Raw genomic sequence first — 22,004 nt, 5'->3', positions numbered from 1 at the left:
GACCCCTGTTTTCTGTTTGCTAGCAAGGTTAAAATGTCAATGCAAGGATCTGCCAACGTGTTTATAGTGGTCTAAGTTCCTTTGTACCACAGGAGCACTCTCATGTCATTAAGAATTTGAAAAATGTTGTTTCCTCAGTTTTGAACTCAACTCGGGGGCCGGAAAGGGGTCATTCCCAGTCTGGATATGGCCCTAGGGCCACCAGTTGAATAGCCCTGTACGAAAGTGTTGCAACAACTATGATTTATACAATAGGATCAGAAAAGGTATCTTATAAATATTTTAAATAGTGACATTTGTGACTATGACATTTAATTTGTGTATGCGAGAAATCGAAACTTACCAATTTTGATGCAGGTGTTGTTGGAGTGGGATTTGCGTCCTGGCGGGTATGAAAGCAAAATGTTCTGGGGTTTGAGGTCTCTGTGGATTATGCCTTTAGCCTGCAAGACCCTCATGGCGCCCGCAATCTGCTGCAGGAAAACACGAATTGTGTCCTCGCTGAGCGTGCCTTTCGCTACGCAAAAAGACAAATGTCAATGCCACTTAGACAACAAAAGTTTTATTTTGTCAAAGTCTTTTTTTCCCACCATTTATTGACTTTTTGTCAAATGATAAAAAATGTCTGTGGGAGATTGAATTTTTGTACTTACAATGTAAGTAGTCAGCAAGGTCACCGCCGTTACAGTACTACAAAGTGAAAAAAAAAATAAGATTAACAAACACTAGAACAGAGTAGTACAGTTTAGTATGGTGTAAGTCAGGGGTAGGGAACCATGGCTCTCGAGCCAGATGTGGCTCTTTTGATGACTACATCTGGCTTAACACGATAAGTAATGAATAATTCAGCTGGTAATCCCAGTCTTACAAATAACGTTCAAATACAAAAAATTCTCATGCATTTTAATCCATGCAGGTTTTCTACCGCACCTGTTCGCGAAGTCGCATTAATTGTTAAGACGTATTTGATTTATTATTGTTTAACTTCACAATAACAATGTTATTAAAACAAATAACAGACTAAATATACTCTGAAAAATATTGGTTTTACGTAAAAATGCATGCATTTAGTCATATTCAGTGTTAAAAAATATTACATGGCTCTCAGGGAAATACATTTTTAAAATATTTGGCTTTCATGGCTCTTTCAGCCAAAAAGGTTCCCAACCCTTGGTGTAAGTAGTGCCCAGTAATCCCCTGTTATATCGCTCTGTTACTTTCTGTTGTAGCATGGTTGGATCAACACTTTTTGGGAGCCATGTAATAAATGTAATAAGCACTTATTCTTCTAAAGTTTGGCTACTTTGACTATCATACCAAGGTCAGTATTGGTCATGCCAATGCTGACACTTAAAAATTTCAAGAACATTGAATGATTACTTTCTTTTAATCACAATTATAATCAGACAAACACACAGAATAGGGGTATAACAATATCAGTTAAATATTTACATACATATAATCATATTTTTAGGACTATAGCCTTTCATTTTCCCAAAAATCAACAGTGCACCTTACAACAGAGTGTGCCTCGTGCGTGTATAGAATCTGGTTGTGCTTACTGATCTCTAACCAATTTTCTATGGCACACAGTATATGTGTGACCAGGAGATGGCATCCACACATACAAAACCCAAAACCAGTGAAGTTGGCATGTTGTGTAAATCGTAAATAAACACAGAATACCGTATTTTCTTGAATTGCCACAGGGCTTATACTATGTGCCTGCCTTGAATTACTGCCGGGTCAAACTCGCTTCACAAAATAATTAGCGCATGCTTAGTGTTACCGCCTTGTCAAACTCGTGACGTCAAGAGTGACACATCCCCTGTCAACATTTTCAAAATGGAGGAGGCTGATTTCAATACCGGTAATTTGAAATCGCATAAAGGGAAGAAGATTCAGCAGGATTTAAGGTCTAAGCTTACATCACACTCAAATGTTTTACTGCATGCCTTTGGTAAGTGCCAGAGTGAGAAGAGGTTTTAAAATTATTAGCGCATGCTTACTTTTACCGCATGCCTTTGGTAAGCGCATGAGTGAAAAGAGGTTTTGAATTAATTAGCGCCCCGGATAAGATCACGGGTACAAGCGGCCGAAATGACTTTCCTCCGCCGTGTGGCGGGGCTCTCCCTTAGAGATAGGGTGAGAAGCTCTGCCATCCGGGAGGAACTCAAAGTAAAGCCGCTGCTCCTTCACATCGAGAGGAGCCAGATGAGGTGGTTCGGGCATCTGGTCAGGATGCCACCCGAACGCCTCCCTAGGGAGGTGTTTAGGGCACGTCCAACCGGTAGGAGGCCACGGGGAAGACCCAGGACACGTTGGGAAGACTATGTCTCCCGGCTGGCCTGGGAACGCCTCGGGATCCCCCGGGAAGAGCTAGACGAAGTGGCTGGGGAGAGGAAAGTCTGGGTTTCCCTGCTTAGGCTGTTGCCCCCGCGACCCGACCTCGGATAAGCGGAAGATGATGGATGGATGGATGGATAGCGCCCCGGCGGCAAAACAAGGAAATACGGTACAATGATTTGCAAATCCTTTTCAACTTATATTCAATTGAACACACTGCAAAGATAAGATATTTAATGTTCGAACTGACAAACTTATTTATTTTTTTTTTTGCAAATAATCATTTACTTAAAATTGAATGGCAGCAACACATTGCAAAAAAGTTGGCACAGGGGCATTTTTACCACTGTGTTACATCGCCTCTCCTTTTCACAACACTCAGTAAAGGTTTGGGAACTGAGGAGACCAATTTTTGAAGCTTTTCAGGTGGAATTCTTTCTTCATGTACCACAACAGGTATTTTAGGCTTCATAATGCTCCAAACATTTTCAATGGGAGACAGGTCTGGACTACAGGCAGGCCAGTCAAGTACCTGCACTCTTTTACTATGAAGCCAAGCTGTTGTCACACGTGGCTTAAGGAGGGGCGTCCATGATAATGTTGCCTGGATGGCAATATATGTTGCTCCAAAACCTGTATGTACTTAACGGTGCCTTCACAGACGTGTAAGTTACCCTTGCCTTGGGCACTAATACACCCTCGTACCATCACAGATGTTGGCCTTTAAACTTAACGCATATAACAATCTGGATGGTTCTTTTCTTCTTTGGTCCGGAGGACACAACGTCCACAGTTTCCAAAAACCATTTGAAATGTCGACTCGTCAGACCACAGAACCCTTTTCCACTTTGCATCAATCCATCTTCGATGAGCTTGGGCCCAGAGAAGCCGGCAGTGTTTCCGGGTGTTGTTGATAAATGGCTTAGTTTTGCAGAAAATAAATTTAACTTGCACTTACAGATGTAGCGACAAACTGTAGTTACTGACAGTAGTATTCTAAAGTGGTCCTCATCCCATATGGTGATATTCTTTACACATTTATGTCGGTTTTTAATGCAGTACCGCCTGAAGGATCAAAGGTCACGGGATTGCCGCTTACGTGCGTGCAGTGATTTCTTCAGATTCTCTGAACCTTTCGATGATATTATGGACCATAAATTTTGAAATCCCTTATTTCCTTGCAATAGCAGGTTGAGAAATGTTGTTCTTAAACAATTTGCTCACGCATATGTTCACAAAGTGGTGACCCTCGCCCCACCCTAGTTTGTGAATGACTGAGCATTGCATGGAAGCTGTTTTTATACCCAATTATGGCAACCACTTAGCCTTTTCACCTGTGGGATGTTCCAAGTAAGTGTTTGATGAGCATTCCTCAACTTTCTCAGTCTTTTTTGCCAGTTGTGCCAGCTTTTTTGAAACATGTTGGATGCATCACATTTCAGATAAGCTAATATTTGCAAAAAGTACATTTTCTTTGCAGTGTTTTTGAATATAGGTTGAAAAGGATTTGCTAATCATTGTATTCTGTTTTTATTATGATTTTCCCAATGTGCCAACTTCACTGGTTTTGGGTTTTGTAAGAGATACATGTGGATTGCAGGTTGAAAGCCTGTTCAATAAATGTCGCTAGCAAGTACGGTTACACAAGTATATCAAAAATCTGTCAAAATGTTTTAGTACGACTTTGGTTAACTACAAATCCGCAATGCTTGATGGGATTGTCGGAGCATTACGGCTACCGTAGTCAGACGTACTTTGCTGGTGTGTGTGTAAGGAGCCCAAAATGGCACTTGTTAACAGACATTATCTGGCGTTTAGTTTCACCAGATTATGTGAAACCAACTTTTTGCACCCATTGGTTTCTGCTGTTGTGTGTTTGGGATCTGAATAAGTGCCGTAAATCTGCGTGCGTCAGCCATTATAGTCTTCGCCGTAGTCAATCAGCTCCTTCTTTTTCTCAATCTTCTTGTTATGGGGCATTCAGCCTACTGCCATGTCTAACACAAATTACTGTGTTGTGCGAACCTAATCGGTCAGTAGACTCGCTCTGGAAGCGTAAGAAACTACAACAAAGATGACAGGGTGAAGACACTGTCAAAGTGCAGGCACGTAAATAAGACCGCTACTAAACAACATCCTGAAAAGACGGTCAGAAAGCGTCTTCATGATGGTCTGTATAACAATATTTTCAAATTGTTTACCAAAGAACAACCATTACATGTCATGAAAGGAAATGTTTTAAATGGAGAAAACAAATTCATAATATGACACCTTTTGTGCGCCTTATAATCCGGTGCACCTTGTGTATAAAATAAAACCAGATTAGACCCGACAGTGCAATTTATAATCCGAAATATAATCCTGACTGGCCAGGAAAACATATTCAATTACAATTGGTCAGTATGAAAATAATCTAATTCTAAACTTTGATTTGCTATTTATGCGTGTTTTTTTCCTTATTTTTTTTGTTGATTAGACCATTCTGTGTCCACACACAGGCATTACAACAGCTAGCCTGTATGAAAGCACAAAACAGCGTGCGGATGATGCCCCCCATTGATGCCTGAAAGCGGGGCTAATTTTAGCTTGGGGGCCTTTCAGAGCCACCCACGAATGCTGAGACAACACAGCGAACAAAGGCCAAATCCTGCAGCGAAGGGGCTTACCTCCATCACCAGGTACACTGAGCTGGCAGTTTCCTATAAGGCGGTAGATAAGAGTAGGCGGGATGGAAGGGAGAGAAAAAAACATGTGAGTGACAGACAAAGACAGGAACAGGTGGTTCTTAAGGTGGCAGATTGTGTAAACAGACAAGTCATCCATTTTACTTGATGAAACTCTTGAGATAGAGAAACGAACTGGGAAAAATGTTCAATGTTCATTAGTACACTTGTAATTGAAACAAACTGTTCATTAGTACACTTGTAATTGAAACAAACGAGAAACACTGAAAATACTTGAATGCTCTGCAACATAAATAATACAAAAGTCAACAGGTGGCTCAGTAAGACACATGTACAGTTATTTTTTTTACAATATGCCACATTTGCAAGACTGTTAAAGGCCTACTGAAACCCACTACTACCCACCACGCAGTCTGATAGTTTATATATCAATGATGAAATATTAACATTGCAACACATGCCAATACGGTCGATTTAGTTTACTAAATTGCAATTTTAAATTTCCCGCAAGGTATCCTGTTGAAAACGTTGTGGAATTATGACGCGGAATGATGACGCGTGCACGTGACGTCACCGATGGTAGCGGACATGTTCTCCCAGCACCGATCCCGGCTAAAAGTAGTATGTGTTTATCGCATAATTACACAGTATTTTGGACATCTGTGTTGCTGAATCTTTTGCAATTTGTTCAATTAATAATGGAGACTAAAAGAAGAAAGATGTTGGTGGAAAGCAGTGTATTGCAGCCGGCGGTAGCAACACAAACACAGCCGGTGTTTCTTTGTTTGTTGTGAAGCTTTAACATGGAACAGAGCGGTCAAGCGAACATGGTTCTCTACCACATATCAACCGGCATGTGGCTCCTCCATGCCTTCCCTTAGAGACACTGGCGGTCACCACACCCCTCCGACTTTCAGGTATGACTATATAATTTCACTAAAACACAAGTAACACGATAAGGGATTTTCCAGAATTATCGTAGTAAATGTGTCTAATAACATCTGAATCGCTCCCACTGCCGTCGTCTTTTTTTTTTCTCTTCTCCTAGTCCTTCGCTCTGACTATCCTCATTGACAAATCTTTCATCTTCGCTCAAATTAATGGGGAAATTGTCGCTTTCTCGGTCCGAATCGCTCTCACTGGTGGTGGCTATGATTGTAAACAATGTGAGGATGTGACGAGCTCTACAACCAGTGACGTCACGCGCACATCGTCTGCGACTTCCGGGACAGGCAAGGCTTTTTTATTAGCGACCAAAAGTTGCGAACTTTATCGTTGATGTTCTCTACTACATCCTTTCAGCAAAAATATGGCAACATCACGAAATGATCAAGTATGACACATAGAATGGACCTGCTATCCCCGTTTAAATAAGAAAATCTCATTTCAGTAGGCCTTTAATGACTGCAATTCTCATAAGGGTTTTTAAGTTTTTCTTTTTTTTTCTTCTTTTCATTTCATAGTTTATAAGTTGGAAACGTTCCATGGGAATTAACCGGAATATATGGGAAATAACGAGAATTAAAGAGAATTAATGAGAAATAAAAGCCAATAAACATTTATTGCAACATGCTAAATCTTACAGCAAGATTATTAGCTAAAACAACCTTATTTAATGCAAACTCAGTAGAATTTCAACCCTGCACGGTGCATTCCTCTATCACGTGCAGCGCATTCTTCCATCACATGCCCAGATAATTCCCAGCATGCTACACACTACAGCAGGTCTATGGAGGCCACACTAATATTCGAGCCCAAGGAATTCATCCAGTCAGGTAAGTTTTGATGATATTACTGGGGTAAATATATTTGATCTATGGTATTTCATTTTAACAGAAGTGTAATTGCTTGTTACTGTATGACTGTAGACAAGTCCAGCAGACTTCCACTCAAGCTACTAGCTGTTTCTGTACTTGTTAAATAATTTTGGGGCCATTATCTCTAGCTAGCTAGGTTTATGTACCACCACAGTCTCATAATGAACCGAAAATATTTCCCCGTTAGCTGTGATGCTAATTTTCTCTATGTTAAATTGCATTCATTTATACTAACAACATTAGTGATCATAATTAACATTTTTTGTGATCTGTAAAGTTCAACCAGCAAATACTAAATCAAAACATGTAGTTTCCTCTGCCTTCTGTTCTGCTAGCCATTTTGTTATCATACAAGAATGTAGGTTATAGTTTGATTTAGCATGCTGATTGAGTGTTCATCTATTCATCTGGCCTATTTCTATTCATTTGTCCATCAGTAAAATATTTTTAAAGACGACTCCAGTTGTTTAGCTGACTATTTATAACTGTGTGTGGCATCGCATTAGTGTTTTACAAGAATGAATAAATAAAAACAGAATAATGCCACGTACACCATCTGATGTGTGGAGACATTTCACCCCAACCAATGTAGGTGGAAAGGATGTGTACATTTGCAAATACTGTGCAAAGAGCTGTCAAAAATGCCACAAAGATGCAGCAGCATATAGACAAGTGCCCAATAATATATAATAATTGTATTGTAATTCCCCATTTATTCTCATATAATCCTATTAATTCCCATGGACTGTGTCCAACTTTGAATAATCAAAAAATGGTCAATATTTCCAAACTTCCCGAGCTTAACTTCCCGTGGTAAATTGTCGGAAAGCTTTCGGAAATTTTTGCAGCACGGTGGTGCAGGGGTTATTACATGTGCCTCACAATACGAACGTGCTGAGTAGTCCTGAGTTCAAGCCCGAGCTCGGGATCTTTCTGTGTAGAGTTTGCATGTTCTCCCCGTGACTGTGTGGGTTCCCTCCGGGTACTCCGGCTTCCTCCCACCTCCAAAGACAAGCAACCAGGGGATAGGTTGATTGGCAACACTAATTGGTCCCTAGTGTGTGAATGTGAGTGTGAATGTTGTCTATCCATCTGTGTTGGCCCTGCGGTGAGGTAGCGACTTGTCCAGGGTGTACCCCGCCTTCTGCCCGAATGCAACTGAGATAGGCTCCAGCACCCCCCGCGGCCCTGAACAGGACAAGTGGTAGAAGATGGATGGATGATTTCGGAGATATTTCCGGAAACTTTCCACCCCTTTGCAACCCTAGTTCTCATTGCATCATACAGTATACGTTGTTGTGTAAGTGGGCCTCGATAAAAACACACTCTTATCACATGGCAACAGATGACTGTGGTCTGGAAGTGTCAAGATGAAGCCAATGGTGTTTTTTTTCTATAAAAAAAATAGTTCAGATGAATCAGAGCACCTCTGAGCTATTGTTGTTTACTTGAGTGATGCCATCAATTTCATTTAAACTGCACAAGGTCTCTCAAATACATCTACCACAATGTGTTTACTTATTAGTATTTTCTTTTTTCAAATGCTGTTGCGTGCAAAAGTGAAAATACCTTTGAATTCCTCATTTTTGTTATGTTGGTACGTATGTGGCTAAAAATCTAATCAAAACATTTGCAACATCGTCCACCGAAAAGTACACCGATAAATATAATTTTTAATTAATATCACAAAGACTATGTCAATCTAATCTGATTTCTTTCTTTGGTAAGGCAGATGTTTTGATCTGACTCTTGTACTCGATATGGTATATTTGTGAAAAAGTATGGCTGGTGAATGTATGCTGCTTTATCAACAAACTATATAGTGAAACTAGAAGGACCTGCAATCCCTTGTTTTGTATGTGGTATATGGATTATTTTTTTTAAATTATGGACAAGTACAAAATTAGAGCGTAGTGTTCCCTGATTTATCCCCATAGAAACATTCCAGACCCCAGGGCAGTAGGTTCAATTTCGCAAATTCAGGACACTATTTTATGATTTTTATCAATACTGTATGCATTTAAAATCTGCATAAGCCCTCCACACAGTTTTTACACACACCTAAATATTGAATATGCTCGTTAAACACTTCCTTCACTCTGAAACCTATGTCATTTTAACATGAAAACTTATATGGGTACTCTAATCTGCGATGCCCTGAGACCATAGTAAGTGAACAGTGAAGTGGCGAGGGGACACTGTATATGTAAAAACTGGCTAAGTTACACAAACACTCTTTTTTGATGCACACACTGTTTGAGACACATTTCATTTAATTTCAAAATTGCTATGTAAGATGTATGGCAGAGTGTCCATGTATGTATGTCCATAAGATGGATGGATGGATGGATGGATGGCTATGTAAGATAGGAACACGTTTTTTTTTTGGAGGCATTCTCACTCGTAAATAAACGCTAGCACAATGGCAGTGATAGCATTAATCTAGCCCTTAAAGCCCATCCCATCAGTTACAATCCTAGTGAGAGCAGACATGTACAGTAAGTGGTTGTTTTGTATGTTCATAGTTTGTATTTTTTGTTTAGTACTTAGCCTTACTGCTACTTACCGGATCTGCTTACATTGCTAAATGCTTAAAATGACCAAAATATGTAAAAGTTATGAATGTGCCTTTTACTACATTACATACACACTTACAGCATGTATAAAATCGTTGATGGAGGTTCTTGAATGTTTTTACAACACTTTATAGGCGGAATAGAGTGAAAGCCATTAGCTCCATTGTTGGCTGACTTTTGCTAGTATTTATGAGTTAGAATGCATAAAAAAATAAATACATATGTGTTCTTGTTTTACATAAGGATTTTTGAATGATGGGAAAAATTACAAAAAAGTGCAATTCACCTTTAAAAATAAATGCTGTACAAGTGAATGTATAAACTTGCAATTTGGGGTACATAGTAGTACATCAACTTGCAAGCTTAATTGGTTTTGTGACAAAACTTTAACCTGAAAACCGTTCTACTTCAAATCAAGTTAATGCCAGAGAGTGAGAGCGGCTAGTTTGGTCGAATCTTACAGGATTCACTTTGGCATTTTTACACCAACTAATGGGTGGCTACACGGTGGCAGAGGGGTTAGTGCGTCTGCCTCACAATACGAAGTTCCTGCAGTCCTGGGTTCAAATCCAGGCTCAGGATCTTTCTGTGTGGACTTTGCATGTTCTCCCCGTGAATGCGTGGGTTCCCTCCGGGTACTCCGGCTTCCTCCCACTTCCAAAGACATGCACCTGGGGATAAGTTGATTGGCAACACTAAATTGGCCCTAGTGTGTGAATGTTGTCTGTGTTGGCCCTGCGATGAAGTGGCGACTTGTCCAGGGTGTACCCTGCCTTCCGCCCGATTGTAGCTGAGATAGGCGCCAGCGCCCCCCGCGACCCCGAAAGGGAATAAGCGGTAGAAAATGGATGGATGGACTAATGGATGTTATTAACTCTAATTTTTGCTAGCAATTTAAAGCATAACAATTAGTCAATAACTTTTTAAGTTTGGGCACTTTCAAGTTGAGCTACCACTGTAATAAAAATCAAGACAAAGTATTTTTGCCAAATGAACACATGCCTCTGCAGCCATGATCTTTCTCAGGCGCGAGTTCTTCTTTTGTTAATAACAGGTCAAAAGAAGGCAATAAGGTAAGTTAATCTATTAAAAATATATACATACATACATACACACACACACACACACACATATATATATATATATATATATATATATATGTTTCTTAATTTTCCCATCGGGGATTAATAAAGTACTTCTGATTCGCGACCCCAAAGGGAGTAAGCGGTAGAAGATGGATAGATGGATGGATTCGGATACATACATAAACACACATACATATATATATATATATATATGCAAATATGTGTGTATATATATATATATATATATATATATATCAATCAATCAATCAATGTTTACTTATATAGCCCTAAATCACTAGTGTCTCAAAGGGCTGCATATATATATATATATATATATATATATATATATATATATATTAAAGTGCATTCTACAATTTTTCAAGCATGGAAAATAGGGATGTTCCAATCAGGGTTGAATACTGTCGATTCTAATACCAATCTTCCATGAGTGTAATAGAACAATACCCATACCAATCACATGTATTAAGTGTACATTGTTCAATCTGTTTAGGGTGAGTTCTTTGAACAGTGTACCAATAGAAACATAATATTCAAACTAGTTCCAAAGTCTTTACCATTGTTTGCTCACAACAAAGTCAATAGTACACAATAACTAAACAAGAGTAAACACTGTAATCTCATACTCATTCAAATAATTTGGTTTTTGCCCTAAAAGTCTTCCTAAGTTTAGGGAATTACTTCCTGATTTTGTAAATAAAAATATAGACTTCTTCAAGAACTTATTTCTCGTGTTGTTTCAAGCTAGCTTAGAAATTAGAAGGCCGGCTCTTGGCTTACTTGTGAAACATATTTTGCTTTGTCCTCTGGTGATAATACTAATTGATAATGATTAGAAACTAAGGAATGTAGCTCATTTGCACAATGGAAGTGATTATATTAACTAGGCAGATAACTGCCTCTGTCAATCGAGTGACCAACATTTTTTTTCAGTCAGAGGTCATTCGTCCAAAGCGAGCCACGCCTTCCCCCAAGTACTTAAAACATAACAAAGGACTTACATGACAACAGGCAAAAGGCACCTTTGTGGTATTTTTGGTATGCTTAGACCCTGTAATGCAGCGTAAAAAAACACCACCATTCGAGCTGAACTCGCCTCAATGAAAAGTGTAGACATTACTTCAGGATAAAATTCCTCAGTCAGTCAGGTCTGGTCAGATGACAGTTATATTCCACAAATCTTACAGAAACACTTGCATGAGTTCAGGTGTGTGTGAGTTTGTCCTGACTGTGTGCGAGGTGTGTGTCCAGGCCACACGCAATGTGGGTTCCCAGGTTGCAAGCATCCGTGACTATTCATTTCTTCGAACTACTTCTCTGCAGCGCTAAGATGCTAATAATGGTAACTAAATAGGCACATGTTCACATTACCTGGCTATATTGGAGTACTGGGGAGTACATTCGGGACTTGAAAATGGTCAAAAATACAAAACGCTGATGAAGCACACAACAGACATTGAAGGCAGACACTGTGCAAACAATGTCTGGGTTCAAGAGGACACAAACCAGGAAGTGCCACTTTTATAAAAGAAAAACAGTCAGCCACAGGCGTGTTTTTAAGAAAATAAACAGTTCCTTGGTTAAGGACAACAACACAGAAAACCAAACTCGTCGCATTGCATGCGAGAGAAGTGGGTCATGTGGCACAGACATGGCCAACAGCCCCATCTGCTCAGTGTAGCTAGCTAGCACAGACTGATGGCAAACCGGGACTGTGGGAGATGAGATAATGACACGGGATGTTATGATGTAGAAGTGTATTATTACACACCTGAAAGTCCAGTAATGCTACAATGTTTTCATGCTTCAGTTCCTGCAAAAAACAAACAAGGTATTTTTTTATATATTTCAAGGTTACTTTAAAAATGGATGCAGCATTGGTCTTGTACCGTCCATTTACTGTAACAGGGCATTGTGTTAAAGAAAGCAATACCTTTAGAACATTGATAAACAAAGCATAAAGGCTAGCAAAAATGCTGATTGACTAATTAGTCCTGCTTATGTAAGAAATATAATGCATATAACTTTAATACTAGTGTTTCAACTACTAAAAAGGTGTGTTTCATCTCACCTTAAGTATTTTAATCTCCTTCCCTAGCAATGTTTGGGATTTAGCCAGGTTCTTTTTGTTGATGCATTTAACTGCCACCTCCCAGTCATGTTTCTGCAAGGAGAAAATGAATACATACGTAAGTGGAAATACCCTCAAAATGCGTATGGTTAATAATACTGTGAAAGTCAGTTTGTGCCATAATAACAAGTAGAACTGAATGAAGAACTCCAAATGCCATATTTTGTAAACTAGTTGCCACCACTGTAATAGAAGCTATGCCCCAATTAATACCCGAGTGTGTCATACGCTGGGGAAAAAAAAGCGTGCCACACCTCATATAGACACCACCCTGATTATTAACTTTTATGACGGATACACTCATGTGTCAGGGCAGCGCTCAAATTTTACCGCGGCACTTTCCACGATCGCTCTCGTCATTTGCAGTAATGCCCAAAAAATTGACCATTTGCGGCAAGAACATACCTTGACATTCCTTGACATTTTACTTGTTAATGGACAAGGGATGCAACAGTAAACGGTATAATTATAATTTGTGATAATTCCCGACAGTTAGTAACACAGTTACATTTTTTAATGACTGAAAAAAACGTCATTTATTAATGCATTTTCAGCAACACGAAGTCAGGCGCATGCGCACTCGCGTCGTTTGACTTGATAATCATGGCGGACCGACGACACCGACTTTGCTGCGGAGATTTTCCCTTGGATTAAATGGAGCCAAGCACTTGGTTTACCATCATTTTCCCTTGCTTCCTGCCGTGCGTTTAAGAGCGCACTGCTGTGTTTCGATGGAGACAGGTGTGGACAATATTAGAGACGGACACACTTGTCCCCACACTAAAAGTATACAGCGAAGGAAAAAACTATTTGATGTTTTTCAGCAAACAACTTGTTTATAAAGTCTTTACTTTGTTTACTGGGATGCCCACTCGTCCTTTATTCACCTGCAAATTGTATCAGTGTTCAAATAACATCAATACTAGCTATAATTTTTTGTCATCTCATCGAATTGAACGCAGGCAGTGAAGATTGTTTATTCGGAGTGTGAGGTGTTACTCCGGAGGTTTTTTTATTGTTGGCCAAACTGCTGTAGAAACACTAGGGAGGCGTTGGAGAAGAACACAGCTTGTTTGTTTTAACTTCATTAGCCAAACTGCTTTGTGTTTTATTTTGATATCAAAAAGTAAACACCAGATTTTGTTAATATTAATTGTGTTTTTTTTCATGTCATTTCAAAAATCATTCGTGTAACAACATTTTTTTAATGTGTAGTTGTGTTTGGTTAATTCCTATTTCACATATTTCTGCTCTAAACATCATCTACATGGTGAACATAACTTAAACAAAATACAAATGCAAACTCTCTTTGTCAATATGTAAAATAGAGAATAAGGCATCATGTAATGACAAAAAGCTGACAAGTTTATGCAACTATATATATATATATATATATATATATATATATATATATATATATATATATATATATATATATATATATATATATATATATATACATATATATATTAGGGGTGTTGGAAAAAATCGATTAGAATACGAATCGAATACGTTGTGCGATTCAGATTAGATTCTCATTTTTAAAAAGTTTTTTTTTTTTTTTTTTAAAATACTTTTTTTTTTTTTAATCAATTAAACCAAACAATACACAGCAATACCATAACAATGCAATCCAATACCAAAACCAAACCTGACCCAGCAACACTCGGAACTGCAATAAAGACACAAACACAACAAAGAACAAGGCAAAAGAAGTGAAACAAAAATGAATATTATCAACAACAGTATCAATATTAATTATAATTTCAGCATAGCAGTGATTAAAAATCCCTCATTGACATTAGACATTCAAAAAATTAAAAAAAGAACAATAGTGTCACAGTGGCTTACACTTGCATCGCATCTCATAAGCTTGAAAACACACTGTGTCCAATGTTTTCACAAAGATAAAATAAGTCATATTATTGGTTTGTTTAATAGTTAAAACAAATTTACATTATTCCAATCAGTTGATAAAACATTGTCCTTTAGAATTATAAAAGTTTAAAAAAAAAAAAAAACCTTCTCTGCTAGCATCTCAGCAGACTGGGGTAGATCCTGCTGAAATCCTATGTATTGAATGAATACAGGATCGTTTTGAATCGGGAATATATCGTTTTTGAATCGAAAAAAATCGATATATTATCGAATCGTGACCCCAAGAATTGATATTGAATCGAATCGCGGGACACCCAAAGATTCACAGCTCTAATATATATATTTTTATACAGTGGGGCAAAAAAGTATTTAGTCAGCCACCGATTGTGCATGTTCTCCCACTTAAAATGATGACAGAGGTCTGTAATTTTCATCATAGGTACATTTCAACTGTGAGAGACAGAATGTGAAAAAAAAAATCCAGGAATTCAAATTGTAGAAATTTTAAACAATTTATTTGTAAATTATGGTGGAAAATAAGTATTTGTTCACTTCAATCAAAGAAGATCTCTGGCTCTCACAGACCTGTAACTTCTTCTTTAAGAAGCTCTTCTGTCCTCTACTCGTTACCTGTATTAATGGAATCTGTTGTAACTTGTTATCTGTATAAAAGACACCTGTCCACAGCCTCAAACAGTCAGACTCCAAACTCCACTATGGACAAGACCAAAGAGCTGTCGAAGGACACCAGGAAAAGAATTGTAGACCTGCACCAAACTGGGAAGAGTGAATCTACACTAGTCAAGCAACTTGCTTTGAAAAAATCAACTGTGGGAGCAATTATCAGAAAATGGAAGACATACAAGACCACTGATAATCTCCCTCGATCTGGGGCTCCATGCAAGATCTCGTCTGTGGGGTCAAAATGATCATGAGAACGGCCAGCAAAAATCCCAGAACCACACGGGGGACATGGTGAATTCCTTCATAGAGCTGGGACCAAAGTAACAAAGGTAACCATCAGTAACACACTACGCCGACAGGGAATCAAATCCAGCAGTGACAGACGTGTTCCCCTGCTTAAGCCAGTTTATGTCCAGGCCCGTCTGAAGTTTGCCAGAGAGCACGTGGATGATACAGCAGAGGATTGGGTGAATGTCATGTGGTCAGATGAAACCAAAATAGAACTTTTTGGTATAAACTCAACTCGTCATGTTTGGAGGAAGAAGAATACTGAGTTGCATCCCAAGAACACCAGACCTACTGTGAAGCATGGGGGTGGAAACATCATGCTTTGGGGCTGTTTTTCTGCTAAGGGGAAAGGACAACTGATCCGTGTTAAGGAAAGAATGAATGGGGCCATGTATCCTGATATTTTGAGCCAAAACCTCTTTCCATTAGTGAGAGCTTTGAAGATGAAACGTGGCTGGGTCTTCCAGCACGACAATGATCCCAAACACGCCACCCGGGCAACGAAGGAGTGGCTCCGTAAGTCCTGGAGTGGCCTAGTCAGTCTCCAGACCTCAACCCCATAGAAAATCTGTGGAGGGAGTTGAAAGTCCGTGTTGCTCGGCGACAGCCCCAAAACATCACTGCTTTCGAGAAGATCTAAATAGAGGAATGGGGCCAAAACACCAGCTACTGTGTGTGCAAACCTGGTAAAGACCTATATTAATCGTTTGACCTCTGTTATTGCCAACAAAGGTTATATTACAAAATATTGAGTTGAATTGTTGTTATTGACCAAATACTTATTTCCCACCATAATTTACAAATAAATTCTTTGAAATTCCTACAATGTGAATTCCTGGATTTTTTTCTGTCTCTCACAGTTGAAGTGTACCTATGATGAAAATTACAGACCTCTGTCATCATTTTAAGTAAGACAACTTGCACAATCGGTGGCTGACTAAATACTTTTTTGCCCCACTGTGTATATATTTGCCTTGGTGCCCTACAATATGAGCCCCCCTTTAAAGGCCTACTGAAACCCACTACTACCTACTCAGTGGCCTAGTGGTTAGAGTGTCCGCCCTGATATTGGTAGGTTGTGAGTTCAAACCCTGGCCGAGTCATACCAAAGACTATAAAAAAATGGGACCCATTGCCTCCCTGCTTGGCACTCAGCATCAAGGGTTGGAATTGGGGGTTAAATCACCATAAAATGATTCCTGGGCGTGGCACCGCTGCTGCCCACTGCTCCCCTCACCTCCCAGGGGGTGATCAAGGGGATGGGTCAAATGCAGAGGACACATTTCACCACACCTAGTGTGTGTGTGTGACAATCATTGGTACTTTAACTTTTACCGACTACCAAGTCTGATAGTTTATAAATCAATGATGAAATCTTAACATTGCAACACATGCCGATACGGCCGGTTGAGTTTACTAAATTACAATTTTAAATTTCCCGTGGAGTTTCCTTTTGAAAACGTCGCGGAATGATAACGCGTATGATGACGCCTGTTTGTGACGTTATTGGTTGGAGGGGACATATTAGCCCGGCACCACTTACAGCTAAGAGTCATCTCTTTTCATCACGCAATTACACAGTATTTTTGACATCTGTGTTGCTGAGTCTTTTGCAATTTGTTCAATTAATAATGGAGACGTCAAATAAGAATGCTGTTGGTGGAAAGCGGTGGATTGCAGCTGCTTTTAGCACCAAAACACAGCCGGTGTTTCTTTGTTTGTTGTGAAGCTTTAACACAGAGCGGTCAAGCGAACATGTTTCTCTACGTCAACCAGCAAGTTTTTGGATGGGAAAATTGTGATATTAAGTTGGCTCTTACTGGAGACTTGAGTGGATTACGCGACCTCATCCTGCAGCTCAAAAAGGGAGCTGTGATCTTGGCTCCTCGGCTTTTCTCAGAGACACTGGCGTTCACCGCAGCCATCCGACTTTCAGGTTTGACTTTACAATCTCACTAAAATACTAGCAACACAATTAGCAGATAAGGGATTTTCCAGAATTATCCTAGTAAATGTGTCTAATTACATCTGAAACTCTCCCACTGCCGCCGCCTGGAGCCGTCGCCTTTTTTTTTTATTATTAGCGCTTTATTCTAACTTTCCTCATCCACAAATCTTTCATCCTCGCTCAAATTATTGGAGAAATCGTCGCTTTCTCGGTCCGAATTGCTCCTACTGTTGGTGGCTCACATTATAAACAATGTGCGGATGTGAGGAGCTCTCACACCGGTGACGTCATGCGCACATCGTCTGCTACTTCCGGTACAGGCAAGGCTTTTTTATAAGCGACCAAAAGTTGCGAACTTTATCGTCGATGTTCTCTACTAAATCCTTTCAGCAAAAATATGGCAATATCGCGAAATGATCATGTATGACACATAGAATGGACCTGCTATCCCCGTTTAAATAAGAACATCTCATTTCAGTAGGCCTTAAAGGCAACACTTGCCTTGACCGGGAAATGTTAAAATTCCAGGCCTGTCACGGTAAATATTATTACCCCAAAATAACCACAGAGAGAACACAATGTAGTACATGTTCTGTATCAGCCAAGTGTTGTAGGCCACAAGACCATACAACATAAAATTATATTTCATATATTTTATAATAGAATTGCAGGGCTCGAATTTAACCACGGCAAAGTCGCGACCGCCCTAGTGACTTGCCGTAAGTTTTAAAAAATTGACCAACATCGACGGCAGCAACCTGCCGTAACAGCCCTTGACTTTTTACTTGTTAATGGACAAGGGATGTAACAGTAAATGGTATAATAATAATTTGTGATAAAATTAGTAATACCGTCTAATTATTTTATTAGCGAAAAATTGTCATTTATCAATGCATTTTAGGCAACACAAAGGCAGGCGACTGCGCACTAGCGTTGTTTGGCTTGATAATGATGGCGGACAATCTACATAGACTTAGATCCGGATATTTCCCCTCGGAGTAAACGGAGCCAAGCACTTGGTTTAACGTAATTTTCCCTTGCTTTCCGCCGCGGGTTTAAGAGCGCACTGCTGTGTTTAGATGGAGACAAGTGTGGACAATATTGGACAGCATCCTTTAGCTGCTGTTAATGAGAGTTAATGATGTGAGGAAACATGCAGCAAGTGATGTGTCGTGGACGTTGTCACAACTTGCTTATAAAATCCTTAGTTTGTTTTACTGGGGTGCTCATTCCTCCTTTATTTAACTGCAAACTGTACCAGTGTTCAAACGCAGGCTGGAGATTGTGTAATCAATGTGTGAGGTGTCACTCTTTATTTTTGTTGTCCAAACTGTTGCACTGAACATCAAAGAGGCGTTGTTGGAGAATAACAAAGCTTGTTTGTTTGACTTCATCTTCATTAGCCAAACAGCTTTGAGTTTTGTATTAATGTCAAAAAGTAAACGCCATGTTTTTTTTTTACATTTTTTGTGTTTTTTTCATGTCACAAAGATATTACTTCAAAAACCATTCAAGTGACACAGCATTTTGTAAATGTTTTATTGTGTAAAGTTAATTCCTATATGACATATTTCTGCTCAAATTCTTAATGGATCCGTCCCGATGCAGCATCTACATGTACATATAAATGTATATCAATTAAAAACATGAATAAATAATGATATGTGTGTGTGTGTGTGTATATATATATATATATATATATATATATATATATATATATATACACACACACGTACATATAGATATATATACATATATATATATATATATATATATATATATATATATATATATGTTACAAACCCCGTTTCCATATGAGTTGGGCAAGTGTGTTAGATGTAAATATAAATGGAATACATTGATTTGCAAATAATTTTCAACCTATATTCAATTGAATGCACTACAAAAACACGATATTTGATGTTCAAACTCATTAACTTTATTTTTTTTGCAAATAATAATTAACTTAGAATTTCATGGCTGCAACACGTGCCAAAGTAGTAGGAAAAGGGCAAGTTCACCACTGTGTTACATCACCTTTTCTTTTAACAACACTCAAATGTTTGGGAACTAAGGAAACTAATTGTAAAACTTTGAAAGTGGAATTTTTTCCCATTCTTGTTTTATGTATAGCTTCAGTCGTTCAACAGTCCGGTGTCCGCTGTCGTATTTTACGCTTCATAATGCGCCACACATTTTTGATGGGAGACAGGTCTGGACTGCAGGCGGGCCAGGAAAGTACCCGCACTTTTTTTTTAACGAAGCCACGCTGTTATAACACGTGCTGAATGTGGCTTGGCATTGTCTTGCTGAAATAAGCAGGGGCGTCCATGAAAAAGACGCCACTTAGATGGCAGCATATATTGTTCCAAAACCTGTATGTAACTTTTAGCATTAATGGTGCCTTCACAGATGTGTAAGTTACCCATGCCTTGGACACTAATGCACCCCCATACCATAACAGATGCTGGCTTTTGAACTTTGCGTAGATAATAGTCTGGGTGGTTTGCTTCCCCTTTGGTCCGAATTACACAATGTTGAATATTTCCAAAAACAATTTGAAATGTAGACTCATCAGACCACAAAACACTTTTCCACTTTGTATCAATCCATCTTAGATGATCTCGGGCCGAGAGAAGCTGGCGGCGTTTCTGGATGTTGTTGATAAATGGCTTTTGCTTTGCATAGTAGAGCTTTAACCTGCACTTACAGATGTAGCGACGAACTGTATTTAGTGACAGTGGTTTTCTGAAGTGTTCCTCAGCCCATGTGGTAATACCCTTTAGCTGTTGATGTCAGTTTTTCATACAGTGCCGTCTGAGGGATCGAACGTCACGGTAATTCAATGTTAGTGTCCGACCCTGCCGCTTACGTGGAGTGATTTCTCCAGATTCTCTGAGCCTTTTGATGATATTATGGACCGTAGATGTTGAAATCCCTAAATTTCTTGCAATTTCCCTTTGAGAAACGTTCTTAAACTGTTTGACTATTTGCTCACGCAGTTGTGGACAAAGGGGTGTACCTCGCACCATCCTTTCTTGTGAAAGAGTGAGCATTTTTTGGGAAGCTGTTTTTATACCCAATCATGGCATCCACCAGTTCCCAATTAGCCTGCACACCTGTGGGATGTTCCAAATAAGTGTTTGATTAGCATTCCTCAACTTTATCAGTATTTATTGCCACCTTTCCCAACTTTTTTGTCACGTGTTGCTGGCATCAAATTTTAAAGTTAATGATTTGCAAAAAGAAATGTTTATCAGTTTCAACATCAAATATGTTGTCTTTGTAGCAAATTTAACTGAATATAGGTTGAAAATGATTTGCAAATCATTGTATCTAACACAATTTCCCAACTCATATGGAAACGGGGTTTGTATATTAAATATATATATATATATATATATATATATATATAAATTTACATATACACATACACATACATATATACACACATATTTATACATACACATACATATATACACACATGTAGATTTATATATACATTACATACACATACATAAATATATATACACATATATACACATTTACATATATATGTATATATATACACACACGCAGACACACACACACACATATATATACATATATACACTTATACATATACACATATACATATATACATATATACATATATATATATATATATATATATATATATATATATATATATATATATATATATATATATATATATATATATATATATATATATATATATAATTCTTAAAAATTCCTACAATGTGAATTTCTGGATTTGTTTTTCACATTCTGTCTCTCACAGTTGAAGTGTACCAATGATGAAAATTACAGACCTCTGTCATCATTTTAAGTGGGAGAATTTGCACAATCAGTGGCTCACTAAATACTTTTTTGCCCCACTGCAAATACAGTCAAGAAAAAAAGTATTTTAACACCCTGCTGTTTTGCAAGTTCTCCCACTAAGAAATCATGGAGGGGTCTGAAATGTTCACGGTAGGTGCATGTCCACTGTATGAGAGATAACCTAAAAAGAAAAATCCAGAGATCACAATCCATGATTTTTAACAATTTATTTGTGTGATAAAGCTGAAAATAAGTATTTGAACACCAGCATTAATATTTGGTAGAGTAGCCTTTGTTTACAATTACAGAGGTCAAACGTTTCCTGTAGTTCTTCACCAAGTTTGCACGGACTGCAGGAGGGATTTTGGCCCACTACTCCACACAGATGTTCTCTAGATCAGTCAGGTTTCTGGGCTGTTGCTGAGTAACACAAACTTTCAGCTCCCTCCAAAGATTTTCAATTGGATTTTGGTCTGGAGACTGGCTAGGCCACTCCGGAACCTTGATATGGTTCTTACGAAGCCACTTTTTGGTTTTCCTGGCTGTGTGTTTTGGGGTCATTGTCATGTTGGAAGATCCATTCACAACTCATTTTCAATGATCGGACTGAGGGAAGGAGGTTTTAGGCCAAATCTCACAATACATAGCTGCAGTCTTCCTCTCCTTAATACAGTACAGTTGTCCTGTCCCATGAACAGAAAAACAC

The 22,004-nt window shown here is 38.6% G+C and overlaps 1 protein-coding gene across 1 annotated transcript in view; it reads right to left on the bottom strand.

Annotated features, from left to right (window-relative positions):
- ulk1b (unc-51 like autophagy activating kinase 1) overlaps positions 1-22,004 on the bottom strand; it is a 69,776-nt gene that overhangs the window by 36,040 nt on the left and 11,732 nt on the right. Inside the window, exons 2-6 of the mRNA XM_061876702.1 lie at positions 12,598-12,690; positions 12,298-12,339; positions 5,013-5,045; positions 654-690; positions 344-517 (exon numbers count right to left, since the gene is read on the bottom strand). Of these exons, the coding sequence (XP_061732686.1) occupies positions 344-517; positions 654-690; positions 5,013-5,045; positions 12,298-12,339; positions 12,598-12,690 (379 nt within the window). The remainder of the gene's footprint in view (positions 1-343; positions 518-653; positions 691-5,012; positions 5,046-12,297; positions 12,340-12,597; positions 12,691-22,004) is intronic.

The sequence above is a fragment of the Nerophis ophidion genome, linkage group LG17 (assembly GCF_033978795.1).
Source record: "Nerophis ophidion isolate RoL-2023_Sa linkage group LG17, RoL_Noph_v1.0, whole genome shotgun sequence".
NCBI classification, from domain to species: domain Eukaryota; kingdom Metazoa; phylum Chordata; class Actinopteri; order Syngnathiformes; family Syngnathidae; genus Nerophis; species Nerophis ophidion.
The sequence above is the reverse complement of the archived record's forward strand: the minus strand, read 5'-3'. Positions and strand labels throughout refer to the sequence as shown.